The sequence below is a fragment of the Cynara cardunculus genome (genome assembly GCF_001531365.2).
Source record: "Cynara cardunculus var. scolymus isolate 2C chromosome LG 17, CcrdV1, whole genome shotgun sequence".
Taxonomy (NCBI): domain Eukaryota; kingdom Viridiplantae; phylum Streptophyta; class Magnoliopsida; order Asterales; family Asteraceae; genus Cynara; species Cynara cardunculus.
The window spans coordinates 26,022,263-26,048,728 of NC_037544.1; the positions used below are offsets into that span (position 1 = coordinate 26,022,263).

The 26,466-nt window shown below is 38.0% G+C and overlaps 1 protein-coding gene across 1 annotated transcript; it reads right to left on the reverse strand.

Annotated features, from left to right (window-relative positions):
• LOC112501312 (long chain acyl-CoA synthetase 6, peroxisomal-like) lies at window positions 1-26,466 on the reverse strand. Its single transcript, XM_025105030.1, has 23 exons — window positions 26,229-26,466; window positions 13,177-13,237; window positions 12,689-12,766; window positions 12,512-12,583; window positions 12,358-12,439; window positions 11,870-11,975; window positions 11,688-11,764; window positions 11,290-11,334; window positions 11,110-11,196; window positions 10,188-10,277; window positions 10,025-10,104; window positions 9,829-9,922; window positions 6,205-6,293; window positions 6,036-6,124; window positions 5,115-5,244; window positions 4,897-5,015; window positions 3,899-4,022; window positions 3,732-3,818; window positions 3,563-3,666; window positions 3,404-3,489; window positions 1,677-1,763; window positions 1,168-1,254; window positions 1-698 (listed from the first exon to the last, which is right to left on the reverse strand). The coding sequence occupies exons 1-23, from the start codon at window positions 26,344-26,346 to the stop codon at window positions 606-608; spliced, it is 2,085 nt and encodes a 694-aa protein (XP_024960798.1). The 5' UTR covers window positions 26,347-26,466; the 3' UTR covers window positions 1-605.

Sequence of the window (26,466 nt, forward strand, 5' to 3'; positions counted from 1 at the left end):
AGCAAATAAGCCCAAAACACTCCTATAACAGTTTACATTATTACATGCGAGTAGTCATGATACAATGAGTGTATGCATGTTATAAATACCATACCAAACCAAACCAAACCAAACCCACACAATAAATTATTTACGTTACAAATGCACACCAAACCAAACCGACTTGTCAGTAGTTATGACGGTACAATTCGTTTATCTACGTTATGAAACCCAACTAAACCAAACCGAATTTACACAGTAAATCCCATTTGAATATATGGTCTGAGAGGTGAGATATACACAAACCTAACCCCTACCATAAAGAGTTAAGCGTCTCTTTCTATGAGAACCCCAACTTGTGTTGTATCTACATTATGATATGTATGGAAATCTGCCTTCTTGATTATATGTTTCTTTTGTCCCTTTCTACAAATGAAAGGACAACTTTAACCCCCAAGGACAAGGACAACCACTTCACCTTTTTTCATAACTGTGAGTAAGTACCCAGGGCAACTTGTTCGCACCTCGACTAATCCCATGGGGTCTTAAAGACAACAACCAATACCCACTGACCATTGTTATATTGAAGAATTGGTGAAAACCCCATGAAATTCTTTTGCTACACTTTACACTCGCTGCATTTCTGGAGACTTCGATATTTCTGTGTACATTTCCGCTATTGCTTTGGAAAAGTATGCCTTGGCTTGAGGTCTCTTGATCTAACAACGATAAAAGAAACAATGTGAGAACATGTTTATAGAATTTTTGAAGTGCTTGTAAGCATTTTCTTGGCTTGGCATTTCAAAGCATCTCTAACAGATTCTCTGGAATGAAGAAAATGGATAGTCTACTTTTTTGCTCCAACAGATTCTTTACAACTTCCTCTAACATGGAGAAAGTAGAAGAGGGAATAAAAACCTCAAAATTTTAAGAACTCCCCTAAAATTAAATGTTTAAGAGAGAGAATTGTTTTTTATTGTTTCCACCAATAAGTTTGAATGTATTATAATTTTATATTAAAAATTTATATAATATTTTTAACAATATAGTTTATGTTGAAACCTCTAGAATAGAGAAACTATTGGCATTGAGAGTAACGTTTCTAGATATTTGAACTTTTACTTTTTTATTTGAGAGATTATAAAGAATCCATTGGAGATAAGTCGAATTTGCATTCAGCATACATGCCTTAAATGTAGGAGTGAGCAGACCATTCTCCATAGTGAAAGGTTCAACCACCAAGGTCACAGCTTTCACACATTCAAAACCTCTTAGCTGGAAATTAGGACATGAAATAGGTAAATGAAAATAAACTTGAATGATTGGTACTTGAAAGTTGTATACCATTGGCCCAGTGGTATCTGGGTTACCAGTACAACCCAGTCTCCTAAGAGGTCAAGGGTTCAAATCTCACCAAAGGTGAGAAGAGTGCGTGAGTATTTGCACTATATATTATATATGCGGAAGGTTCAAATAAGAAGGCTAAATATTGTGAGAAGGTAAGAAGGGAAGGTTTACATGTGAATTATTGAAAAAATTCAATTGACATATGCATCTTCAAATAGATTTTTTCAATGATCCACATACAAACCTTCCCTTAACCTTGCTTTTTTACCTTCTCACGGTATTTAGCATTCTTATTTGGATCGGCTCCTATTATATATACTTCAAAAAATGAGTTGCATATTTTATAATACCTGAGCTTTCTTGGCCGCCAGATTCATGTCGGTCTGGACGGCTGCCTTTGCTCTCGGATCATTGCAAAGTTGTCCTAAATCTTCATACTATGATGCCAAATATGTACAAAGGAATAATTAGCATAATCAACACATAATATATTGGTGAGACCACCACTTACTGCTGACTACCAGTGGTTTACCTCCCCCTAATGTGGTGTGGGCGCTCTAGAGGGTATTGTTAATACTACATTTGTCACTCCTTGTGAACACGAGCTTTAGGTTCCTTTTTCTTCATGATTTTTGCTTTTTATTTATTTCAGTTATATTACTGAGGGTCAAATAGTCGATATTGGTTGGTAGGTTGTGCTAAGGGAAGTTACATTCAATTAGTGCACAAGTAAAAGTGGGCAATGCGGGGCTGTGACAGTGAGCATGGATCATTCTGTTAGCCTTGGAAGAGTAATGGCCTCTCGAAAGCCAGATCATTCCGTCAACAATGGAAAAATCCCTAAACCCTTGTCTGGTTTGTTGATAATTCATCAGATTTTGTGAAATCGGCAGTTTCTGATTTTCACGCTTCTATTTAAGCAATAATGTGATCTTCCGTTTTGAATTCTGACCACCTGTCATAGATTAGGCATGTTATAAATCCATTTGGGATGCGGTAGCATTATCCTACTCCGATCTTGAAGATTCTTCACAGGTGTTCGAACTAAGAAATAGGGCACGAAATCTGAAACAAGAATCTGGTCATATTACAACCTATTTCAATACACTAACCAAACTTTGGCAGAAACTAGATCTTTTTTCTCAGCCCGAATGGAAAGATCCAACCGACGCTGATCTATACAAAAAGATGCTTATCAATGAGAGGACTTATGACTTTCTAGCCGGTCTTGATCCTTCACTCGATGATGTCCGTGACTGTATCCTGAGTATGAAATCCCTTCCATTAATTGATGTCATATTTGCTGAAGTTTGTCGGGAAGAACATCGGTAGAAGACTATGATGAATCCGATCCTTTCTGAAGGACAAAATCAGGCTGAAAATTATGCCATGGTTGCTCTTAACCTCGAAAGCCTTCTCTTTGGTGCAATCATTGCCAGCGGCCTCATCACATGGAGCGCACCTGTTGGAAACTTCATAGAGAACCTGCTGATTGAGTTCCTCAAAGTCAACGCATGATAGAAAATAAAGGCGCTTCCGCAAACTCAAAGACTGGACCATCCTCTTCAATAGATGCAGTTTTCTCCAAAGCCCAACTTGAGCAAATAGGACAATTTTTAAACTCCTCGACCGCACTTATGGCCAACTAACAAGCCGGGGACATGTCAGGTGAGTCATGGATTATGAATTCCCGTGCATCGCAACATATGACGGGTAACAAGTCTTTTTGGAATCTTTAACACCTCACTACTCAATAGGTGGCTGACATCCTCACTAAGGCACTGAATTTGCCTTCCTTTGATAAGCTGAAAGACAAGCTTGGATTGTATAATATATACCATCCAACTTAAGGGGGAGTGTAGATAGATTCGTATACAAAGAAAAGTGCTAAGTTGTTATAGATAGACTCCAATAGAGAGTTAGACTCCGACAGGGAGTTGCTCTAGAATAGTCCTTATCCTTATCTCTTTTCTCTCGTGTGTGTGTATATATATATCTTCTCTGTAATGTAATTGAAACAACACAAGAATATAGAAATTCATATTCTTCTGAAGTCTTTATAAACTATGAAACTCACCTTGATGCCTTCAGCTGCAGCCCATGCTTTAAGCACATCCTGGTCCAATGAGACAATGGCAACCAAAGAGGATTTCAGGCTATCACCTACCCAATGAAACACAAGTAAGCCAACAAATTAGAAAGAAAAATATATGTAAAAAATCTATCATATTCATACCATGCACAAAGCACTGAGCAACAAACTTGCAGTTGACATATATGCTCTCAATTTTCTCAGGGGCAACATATTCTCCCTGTGCCAATTTGAAGATGTTCTTCTTTCTGACATAATATAAGTAGTTAAAAAACACTTTTTAAACTCTAAATAAGTTGAGTTCCGTTGTTACCTATCAATTATCTTTAAGCGACCTTCAGGTAACCATACCCCGATGTCCCCTGTATACAGCCATCCATCTTCCGCAATCATTTCTCTTCTGACCAATCAATAATATATACTTAGATAATTACAATTTCAGATTAAGAAAAGTTAGCAGGATAGGTTAAAAGAAGGTACGTGTGTGCTTCATCTTTATAGTACCCCTGGAACACAGTTGGCCCTCTTACACAGATCTCGCCACGTGGATGAGGCTGATCTGCTGATCTATAGCCCATTTCTGGAATATCTACCAACTTAATTTCTGAAAACAGGACCATAAAACCATAGCTGTCAATTCTTGTTGAATCATACATTCACTTCAGAATCTGTTAATATAATTTACAAAATATCAAGGCAAAAAAGGTAAAAGAAGGATCTATTCTGAGTGAACTAACACCGAGAAACAATATCATTAGTCACGAGCTATTTTGTTACTGCAGTCAAAATACAAAATATCGGTCGATATTTCGGTTATATCGGTGATATATCAGTCCAAAATAGCGGTTAATATAATATTTCTTAGAATTATATATATATATATATATACATATATATATATACATATATATATATATACATGCATCCATAAACATATCATATGCATTAATAAGAGTTTAGAAATATAGTTTCAAAATTAGAACATCACATAAACAAGTCTCACAAAACAAAATAGGAAAAGTGTTAAAAAACAAGCTAATCGCAAGCAATAGGTTCGGCATCCAAGTCAATATCATCTAAAAAGTTGACTGGTTGACCAAATAAAGAAGCCAGACCGTGAAGATGGAGACCGAGAAGAGAAATAAGTGTGAACTGTGAAAGAACCAAGAAGAGAAGAAGCGTGAACTGTGAAGAACCGAGAAGAGAAGAAGCGTGAAACCTTAATATATGTGTTGACTGGTTGACCAAATAAAGAGGCCCAAAAAACTAAGCCCAACATGTAATTAAAAAAAGCCCAAGCATTTGCCTTATAGAAAATCGGTATATCGGACCGATTTTTCCATCAAAATATCGGTGAAATATTGGTAAATATCGGCGATATAATCGGAACCGATATTTCACCATTGATATTTTTCCAGAGACCGACGTCCGATATATCGCGATTTTAACAGCATAGCTCACGAGTGTGAAGTACTGACCACAAGCAGGATTTGGAGAGCCCAATTGCCCATATAAATTGTCAGCTTCGTCCATAAAGCTTATGGCACAAGAATTCTCAGTCATCCCATAAGCTTCTATAAAAACACAACCAAAGCACCTGTTGAAATGACCCAACGTATTACCGACAATAAACAATCACATTAAACAAATTATAACTATTGATGGCTATGCTAATAAGTGGGAGATAATGACTTACACTCTCAAAAATTCTAACACATCAGGAGACAATGGAGAGGCAGCTGAAACCATATAACGAATTCGTCCTCCAACCATTCCCTTTATTTTATTGAAGATCAAACTGTCCCATATTGAAGATGAATACTTGCCTGAAAGGACATTCAACAATCATAAGGAAGCGACACCAAAACAACCTCTTTTGAAATATACACAGCCTGAAAATAGAGTTCTTATAAGGAATAGAATTGGACTGATAGAGGGTAAGACTGGAAAGAACTGAACTTTGCAAAACAGTCCACAATTTTTTTCGGTTTGCATAACAATTCTTTAACTGATAACTTTGCAAAACAACGCCCATATTTTTGTCAGAGAATAACAAACAGGTTTGATGTGACCATCATACGCTATAGTGTTATTGATCACCCATATTGATGGAACATATATATGTTGAATGTCTTTTCTCTCATTTGATCACGAATACTATTTACAACTCAGGTTTGTGTAAACTTCATATAAAAAATTTATTGATATATTTAGAACCATTCAAAATCAAAAAGGGAAAGGAGTACACAAAAAACTGGGCACATGTTACAAGTCCCTTCTCAACTCTCATTTTCGTCATTGTTATTAAAGAACATCCATATCTAAGAGAAAGAAATATTCAGCATTTCTTGATCCCCAAACGAGAAAAGCTATTCACATCATCACTATAGGTAGAAAGAACTAATAAAATTAATGGAATTTCTTCATTTTTACTTTTGTCTTTTCTTCCTACTAGGGTAAAATTTAAATATGAGCATATTTTAAAGTGGAATGAGAATGTAGAGAACATTCTTCTCACACTATACAATTGCTGTAGGGAAACAAGGGCAATAGGGATTTCATAACGTGCATCTTTAAAATAAGACAAGTCCCTGAAAATGCAGCTTATGCTACTTACCACTTAATATTGCTTGTTTCTTGGCACTATAGGCAGCATTGAATAGTCTCTCCCTTAGAACACCAGATGACTTTACAGCATTCATAATGCTGCAAAACCAAATCATCGTTGTAAGTTTCTGAAGAGGACTTACAAAGTAATATACTTCAGTAGTAACAAAACTTCTTACCCAGCATATAGTCTGTTAAATACTCGAGGAACACTAAAGAATATAGTGGGTCTTAGATATGCCATATCATCCATTAATTTCAAACTGTCCTGTACCCACAATTACATTAATAGAATAAAATCTCAAACACATGTCATGGTGAGGCAAATTCATGAAATGAAATCTTGAACTCATAAGCATTACCAAAGGGTCTTTGGCCTAGTGGTACCTAGTAACCCAATCTTTCTAGAGGTCAACGGTTCCAACCTCACCAAAGTTTAGGCGTGTGTGTGAGTTTCATTTGCCGTATATAAATATTATATGCTTCAAAAAGAAAAAAAATCATGAGCATAAGGCACGTCCAGTTATTATCTGTTTACACTCTAAAACCTATCCTCCTGCCGTCTATGACAAGCATCAAAGACGTCAAACATGAGTTTGGAACATAATTCAGAAAATTCCAGAAAAATAGAAGAACAACTATTTCCAAATGCGATTTTGCTATTGGATGAATGATCATTATGTTACATGCTTCTGTTTATAGCCAAGAATAGTTACTGCAAATAACATCCAAACCTACATTACTTACATTTTCTCAACCTTATGCAATAAGGGACGGTGTTATAACTTGAATGATAGTGTCATATGGTGTCATATGGTACACCAGCATTATCGTCTTTTACAGCTCATTTTTTTAAAAATCGTTGAAGTGCTTGAATACAATGTTTCACATTTAAAAAACAAATGAAAAATAACCATACTAATGCATGAAAACTGTATCCCTGATACCTAGTTGGGTTTGACGAAATGGTTGGGACTTGTTTAGGGTCTCCTAGAGATCCTGAGTTGGAGTCCCACACTTATGTGCTCTTACGTAGTCATGTATGATTAATGATACATACACTTCCAATGAAGTAATTTACTATCAGGGTATAAGATCTCCAATGAAGTAATTTAGTATGCGCAGTGATATTTCGATTACTGTTATTGATGGAGAAAGCTTTGTAAGATACAAGGTGCCATAACAGTAAAAGGCTACTATAGGCATAAAAGATGAACATTAGAGAATGACAAACTGAATGGACTCTAATATAAGCTGGAAGGTAAGTCCTATAGGACGACAGTAAGACCTGCTATGATTTACAGAACATAATATTAGGCAACCAAAACTCAACTTGTAAGCGAGCCCAACCCATGTAAAGACTGAACTCTTGAGGAGTGCAAGGGAAGACATCAGCATGGGTAGCACTGTTTGGATAATTTCTTTTATTTTTATGTGGTCTGCCCCAACTAGCATGAGAAAAAATTTACCTTGTTCTGCTGCAAAATAAACTCTGCCCTTTCTAGGATTTGCAGAATGGCCCTTGAACTCTTTTAGAAATTTTCTAACTCTCCCTGGAACTACAGAAAATTGCGAAGTCCCAGCAATGGCCAAAAGTGGTTAGAATAGGCAGAATGATACTGATGTTGTCATGCACAACTGGATCAGACATGATGCCAATTGCCAATTACAAGAGAGCTGCTGGCAGCCAATGATGGTGAAGGGAGAAGCAGTAAATAACTACTTTGGAAGAAGTATGTAGACGGAATGGTTTGATTAGGAAAGCCTTGGCTCTGATACCATATAGAGAAATAAAGGGTTTCAAAACAGTTTGTAAGTAATGTACAAGATGGGATTGAGCACCGAATATTTAACAGAACAAAATATCAAAAGCAACTCTCTCTAACAAAAAAAGACCAAACTAAGATAATGGGACGTATAAAAATCTAGTAGACAAGTTGGACATGGTCAATACATGTGCTCCTACTAACTGTAAAATATTTATACTTTCAACCTCAGTAATAGGTGAAAAGGTTGGGATGTTTGTATACACGAACTGACTTTGTTAAACAAAATTGGCTCAAGGCCCATGCATTGAACATTCTGGGTTGGTCATAGGCTTTGGGCTATATATATATATATATAGAGAGAGAGAGAGAGGAGCGATCAAATGAAAATCGCCCTCATTTGTGTAAACCATGTAAACCAATCTCATCCATCAATTTTCTTGATCAATGGTCAAAATTAGTTTAGGTTATATTAGAAAATTAAAAAAAATTAAAAATAAAAATTTATTTTTATAATCCCAAAAAGGGCAAAATGGTAACTTTGGTAGTGGTAATATCAATGGCAACCATATCATGTATATCGTAATATTAATGAAAAAAATCATTTGTAAAATAATATATTAATTTTATGTTCAAATAATATAAAAAAAATAACATCCATCATTAAAATAGATCAACAATAAAAATAAAACACACTATAATCAATTTAACATAATGAAACCTTTTGAATGATAATAATAATAATAATAATAAATTACTACTACATTCATGAACGAAATGGTTTCACAGTTTCATCAATACACAAATCAACGTAATGCTAGATGAGACATTTGTCATTTTCAAGTTCCGGTAGATGGATCCGTTTCAATCTAATTATGAAATGGTTTCACTTTCTTCATGCACCCATTTCATCATCCAATTTCTTTCACTTATGAAATGGTTTTACTTCCTTCACGCACCCTATTCATCATGCACCCTATTCATCATGCACCCATTTCATGATGCACCCATTTCATAATCATTTTCACTTACTTCATGCACCAATTTCACCATGTATGAAACCGGTTTCATCATGCACCAATTTCATATTCATTTTCACTTGCTCCATGCATCAATTTCACCATGTATGAAACCGGTTTCATGAATATTTTTCTTTATTCTATTACTGATTTCATGGATTTATTGATCTAATAACTTACTATTTTCATGAATCTTGGCAATAATAAACCGAGACACAATATAACAAAATCCAATTTTTAATATTATAATTTAATTAAATATTTAAATGTTACCATTTATAAAAAATCCTTTATTATGTTACCTTAATTAAGATTTATTAATAACTTCCATATTTAATAGAAAACAATGCAAATGACCAATATATCCTTAATAATTAAATTTAATTAGAAAAAAATGGAATTTTCCTATTGGTCGAAATTAGTTTACACGGTTTCTAAGAAATGCAAGGTTTTCATTTGAACTTGCCTCTATATATATATATATATATATATATATATATATATATATATATATGCCTTGGGCCAGGTTTCCAACCAGTTTTCCTTTATGTTCTTTCATCCTTCCATTACTGCATCCATGAAACATATACAATTCACCAGGATTGAAGTCAAGTGCACGAATTCGACAGGATAGTTGAATCCTCAAGATGGCATACAGGACTACTGCACTGGTAGGAGGGAATTTTCGTCTTAGGAGATTGCTATGAAATCCTCTATCCAATTCGAGAAAACTCAAGATTCGTTGGGAAGTTCTTCATCAAGTTAGTGATTTTCTTCCTAATCTCTTTACTGTATTTGCTATATCGTTGTTATCTCTATGTTATTTGAGCAGATATAGATTATTTCAAATAGTTATTAACATATTCTGTGATAGTCATTGACCCCTAGCTGTCTTGCTCAAATGGTTACCTGCTTACACTGCATAACGGATGCAGAACTTCAAGGCACCACCAGGTAAACTACTCATCACTATCAACAAGAGAAAACTATCAGAAGCCTGTAGGGAGGAGTTACTTACACCCTGGTAAAATCCAACTCCAACTCCATAATAAGCTAAAATGATTTGGGTAGCTCGTTCAAATATATGTGCCAAAGGAAGATATGATATGTATCTGTAGCACAACATACCAAATCTTTAGTAATATTAAAACATCAGTTTCAGCATAACGAACAATGCACAAATATTTTTAGTTTTTCATAATTGAATGACTCACATGTCTGAAGGGTAGAATGTCATTCGAAGACTTTGGCCAGCAACATTGGCAATTAAGTTCTTATGAGAAAGTACAGCGCCCTTGAAGAAAAGAATGAACGTCAGATTAAAGGAGTCAAACATCAAAATGATGAGGTGAAATTCACGCAAAATTGAAGGAAAACCTTTGGCATCCCAGTTGTTCCACTTGTATAGCATATGGTAGCTATATCCTCTGGTTTTGGTGGACAAAATGATTTCGGGTAATTGTTACCCTGAAAAATACCGAGACATCATATTCTAGAAAAGTGTCGGACATTATTAAAAACAACTAATCACATCAACCACAGAATAACAGCTAAAGACCATAGCCAAAAGTAATTTAAGAAGTCCTTTTTAGTACTAAACAAAGGAAGACATGTTCAAGAGTTCGGGAATCTCAGGCTGGATACACATTATGAACAAAACATTAAACAAAGCTATGCTATGTGGTCATCTACCACCGCAAGTCAGACATACTTCATTGAAACTTGAAATTACCACATAGAATATAAACTCTAGCAAGTACTGCTACTCCCTCCGTCCCAAAATAAATGTCCACATTTCAATAGTAAGTGCCTACCCTTAATTCTACCCTTAATTATGAGATGGATTCATTGCACCCTCTATTATTAAGGGTAAAATTGTCATTTAGTTAATCAAATAGTGTAATAGGGTCAGGTTTAGGGGAAAACCGCATAAAAGGAAATCTTGAGGAATACCTTGATAACCATTCCTTTGTATGGTATGCCCATGTGTATACAAGTAATTTATTCGATATGCACATGTGCATAACATGCACACATGCATAGAAACCAAGAAACAACTTCAATTACTTGTATGCGTATATGCATATCGTACAGACGAATGGTTACCAAGGTGTTTTTCAGTTTTTCATTTTTTGGTGTTTTCTCCCAAACCTCCCTCTGGTGTAACAATTACACATTTATAATTGTGTCTTTTTCGTAGTGGACATTTATTTTGGGACAGAGGGAGTACATGGAGTATTCAAGAAATGTTTATGTGCAACATACAAGTATATAAATATTCCACACAATCTAAAATTACCTGAATCTGCAGTTTTCTATATGTTATGATCTCAACATTTGTTTGCAGTGGAAGGGATGCCATTTGATCATCGCTGGCTCCAACCACCTTCACAGTGGTAAATCAGATTAGTTAAGGAATAAACAGTATTATTCATCTGGATTGATAGTACACTCATTACTGATAAATTGGGTTTCATACCACTATTAGATGAACGGACGGAATTTCAGGCAAGAAGCTCAGCAACTGCAATATGGCACAAGTATTAAGATAAGTATACAACTAAGATAAACTTAACTTTGATATCTTTAATGTGAAAGTACTAAAGATTGCAATATAGATAAATGCTGCAGCACACAAGGTCTGCAGTTGTTAAGCAATAGATGACACAGTATTAATCTCTTAACATATAAGCATATTTGAATTCCTAAACAAATATGGGTAATACTCCCCCACCCCCCACCTCCTCTTTTGCAGGGTAGTGAAAGTAACTGGTGAAGAAGAAATCTCAACACTATCTGTGATTTATTAAATATTTCATATGGCAACTAACAAGAAAAAATCATATATCAGGCTAGTCGAGAAGGTAACAAGCTCACATTTTTTAATGTCTGTGGCACACAAAAGATAACTTGCACAGCTGCTTGATTGACAACGAACTTTACAGCATCTGAACCTGTTGTAGAAAATAAATAAAAGGATAAATAGTAACAAAAAACGAAACCCAGCCAATTACGTTTATGTTACAATTTATGAGACAGAAGACCACCAAATAACTAACCAAGTGTATCATATAAAGGAACTGATATATACGAATATGCAGAGCATGCATGATCCACTAGTAGCCACTCTGGTCTGTTGTTAAAATATAGTCCAACACAGGAACCCTGTTGTAAAACTCAACAAAGGACAGAAATATTAGGATAGAGAAACAGATTTCATAAACATACCAATAGAGTAAAAAAAATAACAAAACTTCCACCATTCATCGCAGGAATGATGATTAACTATACTGCTTCTTGTTCCAAAAGACAAAAAGAGATGCAGTAAGATATTATGATGTTAACCTAGTACAGAAAAACTGATTAGGATTTTGCTGCTAATTTCAACAAACATCTTTCAATTAGTAGTACCTGTGCAAAGTTAATATAGTAAATATTTCTACAGGAAGCAACCTTTTGATTGATCAAAGTTGAAATATACCTCTTTTTGTTTCAGTAATAAAAATATCACTTCTTTGAATGGAAGGAGTAAATTTAATTAGCTTGCCTTTGGTATCCCATGATACACTAAACCAGAACCAATTTCCAAGCGAGCAATACCTGCTTCCCTGTAAGTCGTCCACCGGTACCTATAATATAATACACAAATATATCAAGTATTTAAAGGAAAAAGTTCTACAAAAATATACTTGACGACTTACTCCCCAACTGTTCCATCTACCCCAACCCGTGTTCCGAGATATTTGTTACTCCCATATGTCTCCACAGCATGCCTATAATTAGAGATCGAAGAAAACAATTTGTTTACCTAAGATGGATATTAGAAGATGAAAATTACATCATAACTGACAAGTTGCATTCAGTAAATGGAGACTCACACAAAGTTATCATGCAGTGTTGCTATTTCAGGATGATCATGAAATCTACTCACAAGCTCCAAAGGTGAACAAACCGATCTGTCGTGGGAAAAAGGTATCTAAATGACCATTTTAACTGATAGAGAAGAAGACCAATAATCAAATACAAACCCAATAAATGTTACAAGCCCCTGAAAACCAATCCAAACCATTCAATGAGTTTGATTTTAAGTTATGATTTATATTGTTTCATATGTTATGTTCTTGCATGTGTGTATGTGTGCGACTAAGTGCACTTCATATATAAACATATTTTCATGTATTTTTCCACACACAGAAGTCCTAAACGTTTTATATGCGAAACAACACTGTATGGACACTGCATGTTTCACATGTGCGGTTTCATATACGAAACAACACATGAAACCAATTTGTAAGTTTGTAAGAATATTGGGTTTGTATCTGATTTTCCCTCTAGAGATGAATAGGTGCAAGGAGATGACTCTGACCTGAGCACATTCCACTTCCCTGTCTGCAAATTTTCGGGAAGAACAACACTGTAACCTTGCTCTGGCAACATATAAGACCAGCATAAGTCATGTTATCAAAACATTTAAAACAAAAAGAGCCTCTTTGTAATCTCTTATTCTCCTGCAATAGATTTACAATTAGCAGTACAAAATATCACAATTCTAAGAGATTAATCCCACTCCTTAGGTAACATAAATGTTAGAATATTGCATAATATTCTGAAAATAGTTTCCTTATATTGTAATATTCTAGAGATAGTTTCCTAAATTGTTGTAACTCCCTACAACTCATGTATATATATATTTGTGATAATGCAATAGACAAGAACGGCCAAGGTTCTCTCCAACATGGTAATCAGAGCATAAGGTTATTCTCTCAATATTTTCTTAATAATTTTTTCCCCTCTCTTTACTAAACCCTAGTCGTCGCCCACGTTCTACAACTTTCTGAAGCACTAGCTCCTTCTTCAATGGCAGAATCATCCAAAGCTTCTACCTTTCATCCAGCCCTCTCAATCTCCAATATCAAAAATTTCATTCCCGTAACCTTGGATGTGGAAAAAATACAATACTCTTGGGCAAAACTCTTCTAGATTACTGCTCATGCTTATCAAGTGCTCGATCATATCGCTCCTAAGCAGAAAGCCAAAGAAGTTGATAAAGACCTCTGGGATCGCCTCGATGCAATGGCACAATTTCGAATGACCTTCATAAAATTCTTGAACCAGACTCTACGGCTCAACAAGCATGGGATCGTCTTCGCGATATTTTCCAAGATAATAAGAACTCTCGTGTTGTATACTTGGAAAACTAATTCTCCATCCACTCATCTCCAAGATTTCCCGAATTGCTCCGCTTACTGTCAAAAGCTGAAAGTTCTTGCAAAGCAATTGGCTAATTTTGACTCCCCTGTGTCAAACAACAAACTTGTTCTTTGTCTAGTAGCGAGTCTCACCGAGGTTTACAGTGGCGTCACCACCATTATACAACAAAGTGATCCCCTCCCTCCTTTCTACAAAGCACGTTCGACGCTAACCTTAGAAGAAACCAGACAAAGTAACAAGCCGCTACCATTATCCTTCTGACACCGCTCTCATGTCATCCACTAATGCCTCTCGTCACACTGATCCAACCCCCTCTCTGCCGTCATACAAGGGTAGCAACAACAATTGACAACACGGACGTGGTCATGGTGGCCGTGGCAGAGGCAATAACGGCCGAGGGCGAGGTCATGGTGGCCGAGGGGGTACTTCAGAGCAGCACAGTCAACAATGGCAGCCTTTCCTACAGTCTTGGTCCTACCCACCTTGGGCTTGGTCGCAACAGCCATAGAGCATTCCATCATGTCCCTATCCTAGCAACCCATGGACCAAGCCACAAGGACCTTTGCGCCCGTCTTCTACAGCACCGGGAGTTAGAATGTGAATACGGTATATATTTGCTTAGGCCCATTAATCCCATGGGCCCTTAGGGTTTCTCTTTTTTCTAGGTTTTCTGCCTATATATATATATATATCCTTGTATCCTTACATGGTATCAGAGCTCGGTTTCTTAACAATCACTAGTTTCGCGGATCGAAATTTTTTGGTACGTTTCTTTCCTTAGATCGAAATTTTGTTCATCGTTTTTTTTTCTTGATCGACAAGTTTCCTTGGGTAGGAAGTTTTCTGTTCATCGGTTTCTTTGGCACCCTGCGAGTGCGATTGTTCTCATCTCTGTTCGTCGGCTATTTGGCACCCTGTGAGTGTGTCATTCGCTTTCTGGTTTGCTATCCTTCGTCCTAAGTTCTACGTTCTCTCTTTTGGTTCGTGATTTATCTGAAGATGACTGGAGAAGACAAAACATCTGACAGTAACAGTAGTTTACATGTACCCGAGATGCTTCCAGTAAATGTTAAGCTCACCGACAACAAGCTTAATGGCTCCAACTACTTTGAATGGCTCCAACTTCCAGTAAATGTTAAGCTCACTTACTATGCATTATCTTTATTGAGCCTTCTCTTTCGAATCTATAGTGTTTTAAGTCCTCTCATCATGGAGAACAACATGACTGATCACTCACTACGTATGTCATGGAGTTCAAGAAAGTGCATGAGGAGCTTAACTCTCTTCTTCCATTAAGTGTTGATGCTAAAGCCATGCAGACTCGGAGGGAACAAGTGGCTGTTATCAGTTTCTTGACTGGTTTGCGACCAGAATTTGACTCTCAGATCTCAGTTCTTGAATGAATCTGCTATTCCTTCCCTTCAAGAAACATTTGCCCGTGTTCTTAGGAATGAGAATCTTCAGGCTTCTCAAACTTCTGATCACAATAGTGCTGTAGGTCCAGGGGATTTCGTGGTGGCAATCGAGGATGATTTCGTGGGGGTCACCGTGGTGGCTATCGAGGATGATTTTGAGAGGGCCATCGTGGTGGCTCTAAAGGTGGCCACAGTGACCGAACAACTAACTCACGGGATACTATTCCAGATTCTGATGATGTTGAGTGTTACTACTGCCATGAGTTAGGTCATACCAAGCACACATGTAAGAAGCTTTTGGCCAGACATCCGAGGAGTTCATCAACGCACGTTGCCTCTGCCTCAGATAGTACTGTTACTATACACGCAGAAGAATATGTTCGACAGTTTTAGGGATTGAGAATTCCACTGCTCCGACTACTGCATTTGCTGAGAGAGGTAAATTCTAGTACGTGCTTAATATCTTCTGCTTCCAAATGGGTCATTGATTCAGGTGCTTTAGATCACATGACAGATAATCCCACCATCTTCTCTAATTTCAATAAACACAAATCCCCGTCACATGTCACAATTGCTGACGGGTCTACCACACCTGTCCTTGGTTTTGGCACCATCGATCTTACCCCGCTTGTTTCGTTATCTTCCGTATTAAGCCTATCTAATTTCTCATTCAATTTGTTATCAGTCAGCAAAATTACCCGTGCTTTAAATTGTTGTATCTCATTCTTTCCTGATTTCTGTGTCTTTCAGGATCTGTCGACGAAGAGGATTTTTGGTAGAGGGCGGGAGACTGATGGCCTATACATATTTGAACATCAAGTACCTTCCTCATTGACTTGTTCCAGCTCATCATCTCCACTTGAAGTTCATTGTCGATTAGGCCATCCATCTTTACAGAATCTGAAGAAGTTGTGCCCTCAGTTTCCTTGTTTACCTTCTCTACAGTCTGAGTCTTGTCAGTTTGCCAAACATCAGCGTATTCATTTAAGTCCTAAAGTATGTAATAAGCAGGCCTCATCCCCATTTGAGTTAGTCCATTATGATGTTTGAGGACCTCTTGTTACTTCAAAACTTGGGTTTAAGTATTTTGTTACGTTTGTTAATGATTACTCTCGCACTACTTGGCTTTACTTTATGAAAAATCGATCAAAGGTATTCACACATTTTTGTTCACTCTATGCTGAGATTAAAACCCAGTTTCAAGTGTCCCTTCAAACTCTCGTAGTGATAGTGCAAAAGAATATTTGTCACAAACATTTCAGTCATATATGATTCAAAATGGCATTCTTCATGAGTCTTCCTGTGACATCAGCCCAAAATGGGGTTGCGAAACGGAAGAATCGTCATCTCCTAGAGGTGGCTTGGGCTTTATTATTTCACATGACTGTTACTAAAATCTTCTAGGCTGATGCGATTGCTACCGTTTGTTTTCTTATCAACCGAATGCCTTCCATTGTCTTGGATGGTAAAAGTTCTTTCTCAGTTCTGTTTCCTACAAAATCATTGTTTCTGATGTAAATTGGTCGTAATCGGTGGTTTTCTATTGAATTGAATTACACGGCTTTCGAGAGGCCGACTCTCTCCCTCTGAGCTTGCGCCCTTTTACAACTCACAAAACAATATGAAAGCTAATCTAACAAACTCACCACTATAAAGGAGTTGTTTCCATTATTCTACTGAGGAATTACCAAACTACCCTCCTCTTATTTACATCTAAAGTAAACTCAACGACTTAGACTTTCTTTTGTACGTAAAGCGAATAGTAGGCTTATCAATACCTACCCCCAAAGCTTTCACCTTGTCCTCAAGGTGATTATTTGGAAAATGTCGAGCCAAAGCCTCCAGATTCTCCCAAGTCGACTCGAAATCGAACAGCCCTTTCCACTTGACTAACACTTCCAAACTTCCTGCATCATTTTTTCCCATCGGTCTGACATCCAACAAGGCTTCGGGCTCTACTTGTAACACCATATCCTCAGATACTTGAGTTGGTATGTTTTTCGTAACCAAACAATTACCGAGAGCTTTTCTAAGTTAAGATACATGAAAGACTAAATGTATCCTTACACCCTCCGGTAAGTCTAAACGATAAGCGACTTTACCAAGATTTTGTAAGGACCATAAAATTTTGCAATCAACTTTGGACTATTCCCGTTCACAAGGGATTTTTGTCGATACGGTCTAAGCTTCAGAAAAACCCAATCACCAACAACAAAATCCACCTCGGTTCTTTTCAAATCAGCTTGCTGTTTCATTCTACACTGCGCCTTCAAAAGAAGCATTTGCACCTAATCCCATATCTCATCTCGACTCATCAATTCCATATCCACTGACCGAAGCATCTTTATAACGTAATAAAGGAGGAGGATCCCGTCCATTTAACACCTTGAACGGAGAACATTTAAGAGCTGTATGATACGCCGTGTTGTATTGACAGCTCTGCCCATGACAACCATTTGCTCCATTGGCGAGGTCTATCTGGAATCCAACATCTCAAATATTGTTCCAGCCTTCTGTTCACCACTTCGGTTTGACCATCCGTTTGTGGATGATAAGCCGAACTAAATTTCAGAGTCGTCCATTGCAATTTGAACAATTCTTTCCAGAAATTACTCTGGAATATTTTGTCATGATCAGAAATGATTGAATTGGGGATCCCATGCAACCGGATTATCTCCTTAGAAAATACCTCTGCTACCGATTGAGCCGTAGAAGGGTGTTTTAAACCCACAAAATGAGCGTATTTGCTAAATCTCTCTACCACCACCAAAATAGAATCCAGACCTCCTGAAATTGGTAGTCCCTCGATGAAATCCATTGAAATATTACTCCACACCGTGTCTGGAAGAGACAACGACTGTAGTAACCCCACCAGTGAACCACTTAAGACTTTGCTCCTTTGACATGTCTCGCATCCTTTAACCATATTGAGTCCGTCCTTCTTCATACCAATCCAGAACAACTCAGCAGCCATTCTTTGGTACGTTCTTTCTTCGCCGTTATGTCCCACGATCGGTGTCGCATGGAATTCTTCAAACAACTTCGGAATGATCATCGATTTTTTGGGCACCACCAATCTACTTTTAAAGAATAACAATTTTGTCTTACTTCAAAACCTTTATGGCGGCCAACATCTTTCAACACTTCTTCTCTTATTTTGACCAAAAAGTCATCTTTTTCTAGCTCTCCTTTTAAACTTTCCCACTGTCTCCATGTTGGCACTCAAATTAGATAATTCCACCTCTTCATGCTTACGAGAGAGTGCATCAGCAGCTTTATTAGCACTCATTTGTTTGTACACGATCAAAAAATTATACCCCATTAGTTTACTCATTCAATTCTGATATTGCGGTTCCACCACTTGTTGCTCTAACAGATAACATAGACTCTGTTGATCGCTACGAACCATGAAATGCCTGCCAAGCAGATAGGGTCTCCACTTCTTCACAGCCAACACTATGGCCATTAATTCTTTCTCATAAGTCGACTTTTGCCTTGCTCTTGTGCCTAGAACTTGACTGTAGTAAGCCACTGGCTGTTCATTTTGCATTAAAACAGCCCCAACCCTGTCCCAGAAGCATCCGTCTGAACCACAAATTCGGCCGAAAAATCACGCAGCTTCAAGACCGGTGGTGAAGACAATATTTTCTTCAATTTGCCAAAAGCCTCTTGTGCTTCCTCGGTCCAACCAAATTGGTTTTTCTTTAGTAAATCCGTGAGGGGACTAGCTATAACTCCATATCCTTTCACAAATTTTAGGTAATATACCGATAACCTCAAAAAACCCCTTAACTCCGTCACGTTTCGAGGTACCTTCCACTCTAAAATCGTTTTATTTTAGAATCGTCCACCTTTGCTCCTTTACTTGAGATGATATGACCCAAATATCCCAGTCTTTCTCGACCAAATTCACACTTCATCTTATTGGCATATAATTTGTATTGAGACAACAATTGGAACACTAATCTCAAATGATCAAGGTGTTCTTCCTCCGATTGACTATACACCAATATATCATCAAAAAACACTAGAACGAACTCTCTTAAACAGTTTTTAAAAACCTCGTTCATCAATCCTTGAAAAGTGGAAGGCGCATTTACAAGACCGAAAGGCATCACCTTAAACTCGTAGTGGCCTTGATGCGTTATAAAAGCTGTCTTCTGTACGTCTTCGTCCTTCATACGAATCTAGTGATATCCAGATTTCAGATCGAGCTTGGAGAACACTTCACCACCATATAACTCATCTAGCAGCTCATCGATCATTGGTATCGGAAATTTATCTACCACCATGGCCTTATTGAGAGCTCTATAGTCGATGCAAAACCTCCAACTACCATCTTTTTCACTAACAGAACGGGACTCGAAAAAAGACTGTTGCTCGGCTGAATCACTTCCGCTTCCAACATTTCTTTTACCAATTTTTCTATCTCATCTTTTTGGTAATGGGGATAACGATAAGGTCTCACATTGACTGCATCCATTCCCTCCTTCAACACAATTCCGTGTTCCTTACCTCTCCTCGGTGGTAACCCTTTTGGCATATTGAATACTTGCTCAAATTCTTCCAGAACAGATTGTACCTTCGGCCCTACTTCCTGCACTTCATCATTCATCAATGCACAAGCTCCTAACTCCACCAAAACAGCTTGTCCTTCTTGTTGGATCAATTTCCCCATTGCCTTTAATGAAACCAACGATTTCCCTAGAGCGGGATCACCTTTCAGCGCCACCGATTTACCTCCGAGTGTGAACTTCATAAGTTGCTGTTTCCAATTGGTGTACGTTGCTCCTAAGTTTTCCAGCCATTGAATTCCCAAAATCACATAACTATTTCCCAATTGTATGGGCAGAAAATCTTCTACCACCTCCAAACTTTGCACATTCAACACAACATGCTTACAAATTCCATCACCCTTCACTTTGTTCCCCATTCCCATCGTTATAGAATACTCATTCGTTTTATCAATCTTCAAATTCAACTTATATACTATATCCTTGGAGATGAAATTGTGAGTTGCTCCACTATCGATGAGGATTAAAATTTTTTGACCTTCTATGCATCCTTCCATCTTCATAGTTTTCGGATTCGTTAGGCCTACTACCGAATTAAGATGAACTTCTACTTCTTTACTCACCTCGATCATGTCAGCAGTATTCAGCACTTTGTCATCCTCTACTTCGCCACCGGAATCCATCGTTTCCTCCTCTTGTACTAACAAAACATTCAACTCTTTTTTCTTACACTTATGGCTTGGAGAGTACTTCTCATCACAACGATAACAAAGGTCCAAGGCTCGTTTCTGTTGAACCTCCTGATCCGACAGTCTCCTATACTCCGATCCCAATTTGTTTATCAAATTGTTCACCGAATTAGAATTGTTTACTTATTCTACTCCACCAGTAACAATCCTACTACCCGAGAACGTCGAAACTGACTTTTTCGGTACTGAAAATGTTCTCTCCTTAGCGATCACAGCGTTTTTAATTTCGATTTTCATAGCCATCTCCTTCGCCTCCTCAAGTGTTACTGGATTGAGAAGTCGAACCTCTGCTTTGATCGAGTTCTCCAAACCGTTGATGAATTGACTCATGAATACCTCTTCCAGAATTCCTTCTAATGGTGCCGCCAGTTCCACAAACTTCATCCTAATTTCATCGACTGTACCTTCCTGTTTGACGGCCAAAAATTGCTCACATAAAGTTCCAGCCGCCGCCGATCTGAATTGGCGATAGAATAATTGACGCAAATCCTCCCATCGTGAAATCGGATGTCGACGATTCTCCCATTGGAACCATTTCAGAGCGGCGCCTTCAAACGCCATAGAGGATACATCGATTTTTTATCGATTTAGAGAAAAATAACGTTCTGCACGAAGAATCCATCCATCAGGATCGGTTCCGTCGAAGGAAGGAATTTCCAGTTTACGACCTTTCACGACGAAGAATCGACTCGATCCTGCCGCTCCTCGTTCTTCCTCTTCGATTTAGCCGTTCCCTCCCCATCCTCACCGTCCGATGTTCCTGACAAAATCGCTTTAGCTGATACTTCGTTGCTTAATTTTTCCAATTGCTGAAAATTCTTCTCCAAATTCTTCTCCATTAACTGTTGATTCTTCTCCATTAGCTGTTGATTCTTCTCAATTGAACCAACACAGCTTTCCAGATCATCCATTCTTATTGTCGCACTTCTCGTTCCCATGGTTGAATCGAACTCGCTCTGATACCAATTGATGTAAATTGGTCGTAATCGGTGGTTTTCTATTGAATTGAATTGAAGAAATGGAATTACACGGCTTTCGAGAAGCCGGCTCTCTCCCTCTGAGCTTGCGCCCTTTTACAACTCACAAAACAGAATGAAAGCTAATCTAACAAACTCCCCACTATAAAGGGGATGTTCCATTATTCTATTGAGGAATTACCAAACTACCCTCCTCTTATTTACATCTAAAGTAAACTCAACTACTTAGACTTTCTTTTGTACGTAAAGCGAATAGTAGGCTTATCAATTTTCTGTCGGCCCAAAGATCTTTGGTAGTTCCTGTTTTGTCCGCGATACCCGACCTCACATAACTATGTTGGATCTAAAGTCTCTGAAATGTGACTTTCTTGGTTACTCTGGACTTCAAAAAGGGTACAAGTGTTTTTCCCCCATGCTTAATCGACACAGACCCAAGAGTCTACTAAACCACGGACTTGACACAGACCTAATAGTCTACTAAACCACGGATAGTTCATGTATATAATAGGCGGCAACGACCTACATCGGATCCTAATCCAACACCATCTTCATCTCGTTCTGTGATCTCTACACTTGATTCTTTATTTGTTCCTGAAACGGTTGGTGAAGCTTTGGCCCATCCTGGATGGCAGGATGCTATGATTGATGAGATGAATGCTCTCGATCATAATGATACATGGGATTTGGTAGAGTTAATTGTAGGCAAAAAGGCAATTGGCTGTAAATGGGTGTTCACTGTGAAAGTTAATCCAGATGGATCTGTGGCTCGTCTGAAAGCCCGATTGGTAGCCAAAGGATATGCCCAGACTTGTAGGGTCGACTACCACGAGACATTTTCTCCTTGGCTATGGTACCTTCCATCCGCCTATTTGTTTCATTAGCCGCTACTTACGACTGGGTACTACACCAACTCGATGTGAAAAATGCCTTCTTGTATGGTGATTTACATGAAGAAGTCTATATGGAGCAACCACCTGGGTTTGTTGCTGAAGGGGAGTCTGGTAGAGTCTGTAAACTGCGTAAATCATTGTATGGTTTAAAGCAATCCCCTCGTGCTTGGTTTGGACGGTTGCCGTAGTGATTGAGTTTGGCTTACGGAGGAGCTCTTATGATCATTTTGTGTTCTTTACTTCGTCATCTTCCGGATGTATTCCACTAGTGGTATACGTTGATGACATTGTGATTACTGGGAGTGATGAGACTGGGATCAAGAAGCTAAAAAATTTCCTTGCGTTTTGGTTTCAAACAAAGGACCTAGGTCCCTTAAAAAACTTCTTGGGAATTGAAGTATTCTCATACTCGAAAAGGGATATGTTTGTCTCAAGGGAAATATTGTTTGGATGTATTGAATGACTCTTGGTATGAATGAAACAAAACCTTGTGTGGTCCCAATGATTCCAAATATGAAATTAAAAGCGGACGATGGAGATCTATGGAGATCTAAACTACTTGACGATTACACGTCCTGACATCACTTTTCCAGTCAGTGTAGTAAGTCAGTTTATGTCATCTCCGAGAACTCCACATTGGGACTCTTAGGCATATACTGAAGTACCTAAAGGGTGCTCCTGGTCTTGATATCCTTTATCAAAATCACGGTCATCATGTCATAGAAGGGTTCACAGATGCCGACTATAATGCAGATCCTACTACTAGGCGATCTACGGCTATTGTCTGTTGGTTGTTGGTTGGAGGGAATCTAATTTCGTGGAAAAGCAAGAAACAGAATGTCGTGTCCCAGTTAAGTGTTGAATCTGAATACAGGGCTATGGGCCAAACCACTTGCGAGCTGATATCTGCTAGGTGAAATTGGGTTTGCTCAATCTAAACCAATGAACCAATATTGTGATAATGAGGCAGCTATCCACATTGCAAACAATCTCGTGTTTCATGAAAGAACAAAACACATCAAGGTTGACTGCATTTCACTCGTGAAAAGCTAGAAGATGGAATCATCTCAACTCCCTTTGTTCGAACAAGAAGTCAACTTGCTGATGTCTTTACCAAAGCATTACCTGGTTCGTGAATCTCTTTTATTTGTAACAAGTTGGGCATGATTAAAATCTATGCAGTATGCTCCAGCTTGAGGGGGAGTGTTAGAATGTAAATACGGTATATATTGGCTTAGGCCCATTAAGCCTGTAGGCCCTTAGGGTTCTCTTTTTTCTAGGTTTTCTGTCTATATATATCCTTGTATCTTTTTTTTGTAATATATAAGATAAAAGCAATGATATAATCCCTGATTACAGTCGCAACAGCCATGGAGCATTCCACCATGTCCCTATCCTAGCAACCTATGGACCAAGCCACAAGGACCTTTGCGCCTGTCTTCTACAGCACCGGGTGTGTTAGGTCCAAGACTACAACCAGCTGGGTTCATCGTCTTCTGATTTTGCTCCAATAGATATTGATCCTGCTCTCTACACCATGACACTCGATCCCTTGAATGACAATAACTGGTATATGGTCGCACATGACATCCAACCAAGGTACTCTCTCGTCCTATTTTAATTTGAGCACGAACAAAAATATTGTTGTCAGTAATGGTCACATGATTCCTATCTCCGGTTATGGCCAATCTTACCTATGCCCACCATACCGTCTATTTTCCCTCACCAATGTTTTGCATGCTCCTAAGCTAATTAAAAACCTTATATCCATTCGTCAGTTTACTATGGATAATGTTGTATCCGTTGAATTTGATCCTTTTGGGTTTTCTGTGAAGGACCTCCAGACGGGGCTGCATCTCATGTGGTGCAATAGCTATGATGATCTCTATCCTATCACAACCGTTTCTACTCGGACCGCCAACCCAACCTCTTTTGCTGCTATCTCATCGTCTCTTTTCTATGAACGTCTAGGTCATCCAGGAGCACCCGTTTTTGATTCTCTTAGAAATAAAAATCTTATAAATTGTAATAAGACTCATAGTTCTTCACTTTGTCATGGTTGTGAACTTGGGAAACATGTTAAGTTGCCATTTTATTCTTCATTTAATTTCACATCTGCTCTTTTTGATTTAATTCATACGGGTCTTTGGACTTCTCCTATTGTGAATTCACTTGGGCATCGTTATTATGTTTTTATTTTTGGATGATTATACTAATTTTTTGTAGACTTTTCCACTCAAACATAAGTCACAAGTTTATTCCACCTTCATCACCTTCTGCACTTTCATTCGAACCCAATTCGAAACCCCATCCGCATCGGGGAATATGATCACATCCCCATTGCAATCCCCAACTGGCAACGGGGAAACGAGGAATTTCTTTTTCCCGTTTATGTAAGTTGTTTTAAACTACAAACTACAAGCTAGGTCGGTTCCTTGTCTATGTGGACCGGGGAATCCCTGAGTTGACACGGGATCGAGATGGGGACTATCTCTATCCCTGACTCCGACTAATAAAAGTATATTTTTATGTATATATATACACACACATATATATATATATATATATATATAGAGAGAGAGAGAGAGGGGGAGGGAGGTCCGGGGAAAACCCCAAAAAAATAAAACTGAGGAATACCATGGTAATCATTCACCTGACCATATATATAAAATGAGTATAAATAATATGAGAAACCCAATAAATATATAATATAATAAATATAAATGATTTGATGATGGAAACTTGTAGAAAGACTTGGGGGGCGTTTGGTTCGTATAATGATTTCTGAATGAATGGAATCTGTCAAAGGAATTGGAATCTGGAAGGAATTGGAATGGAATGTTATCAGGTTTGACCAAGTGTTTGGTTGGACAGAATGAAATGTAATATGTTTAATGAATTGGAATATGCCTGTTTGGTTTGCAACAGAGTTAGAATGAAATGATAAAAAAGGACAAAAATACCCTTTCTTTGATATTTTTTTAACCGTTAAGCAAAAACTAGAAGCAACAAATAAGCAGAAATCGTTAAGAAGAAATTGGAAGCAGCAACAGTAATCGATAAGCAGAAACGGGAAGCAAGCAGAAATCGTTAACTAGATTCCGGGGAACCAAACGCGCCCTTACATTATTGGTTTGATTATTCATGGAGAAACTTTTGGTGATATAACAATTTGTAATACTCTTTAAGAAAAAACCGGTTTGTATAGGTAACCCGGTCCTGGGCTGGACCTGATTTTTCCAGAAAACTCATAACTGGTCCCGGGGTCATCGGGCCATAACGGTCACAGTCCCGGCCTGCCATATCTGGTAACTCTACTAAATACGTGTCTGGCCAAAGCCCTTGTGGCCAGGTTCATCTGCGATGTATTAGAGGTGGGCATGAACCGGTCGGAAACCCACGTTAGCCAAGAAAAAGAAAAAAAAAAAACTCCACCATATTCGTGTTAGTCTATAGGGTACTGAATGGCAAAGTTGTCCCTAGACCCTAAGACGTCTTCTCACTTCATTTGGGGGTGTTTTGATAATAATTCCCGTCAATAGATCCGTAAAATTGAAGATAAATGGAGCAAAAACTACACTGAAGCCTGAAGCCTTGGTTGTATCACTTTCCTTATAGTCAAGGAGTGTACATGTATTTAAAAAAATGAAGTTGTAATTTACCTAAGAAAAATTCGCCGGCGGTCTGATGAAGTCGGAGAAGTGGGGTTGAGGTGGAAGACTGAAGAAGAAAATGACTTTGAATCACTTGAAGCCGTCGGTGAGTTGCTGAATCATTCATGGCGATAAATAGATTTTAAAGTAATGAATTTGAGAACTGAAATCTCAGATTCTGTAACTCATCAATTTGCAGTTTGCACCGCGGTGTTTCCTTAAACATCATACTGTTAAAAAACAAAAA

Bases quoted from the DNA above. Each gene is read 5' to 3' on its own strand.
- LOC112501312 (XM_025105030.1), bottom strand. From the start codon at position 26,346: ATGAATGATTCAGCAACTCACCGACGGCTTCAAGTGATTCAAAGTCAT. The intron at 13,238-26,228 runs GTAAATTACAAC...ATATGTTGCCAG, and splicing joins CGCCGGCGAATTTTTCTTAG to AGCAAGGTTACAGTGTTGTT. The intron at 12,767-13,176 runs GTCAGAGTCATC...TTCCCACGACAG, and splicing joins GGGAAGTGGAATGTGCTCAG to ATCGGTTTGTTCACCTTTGG.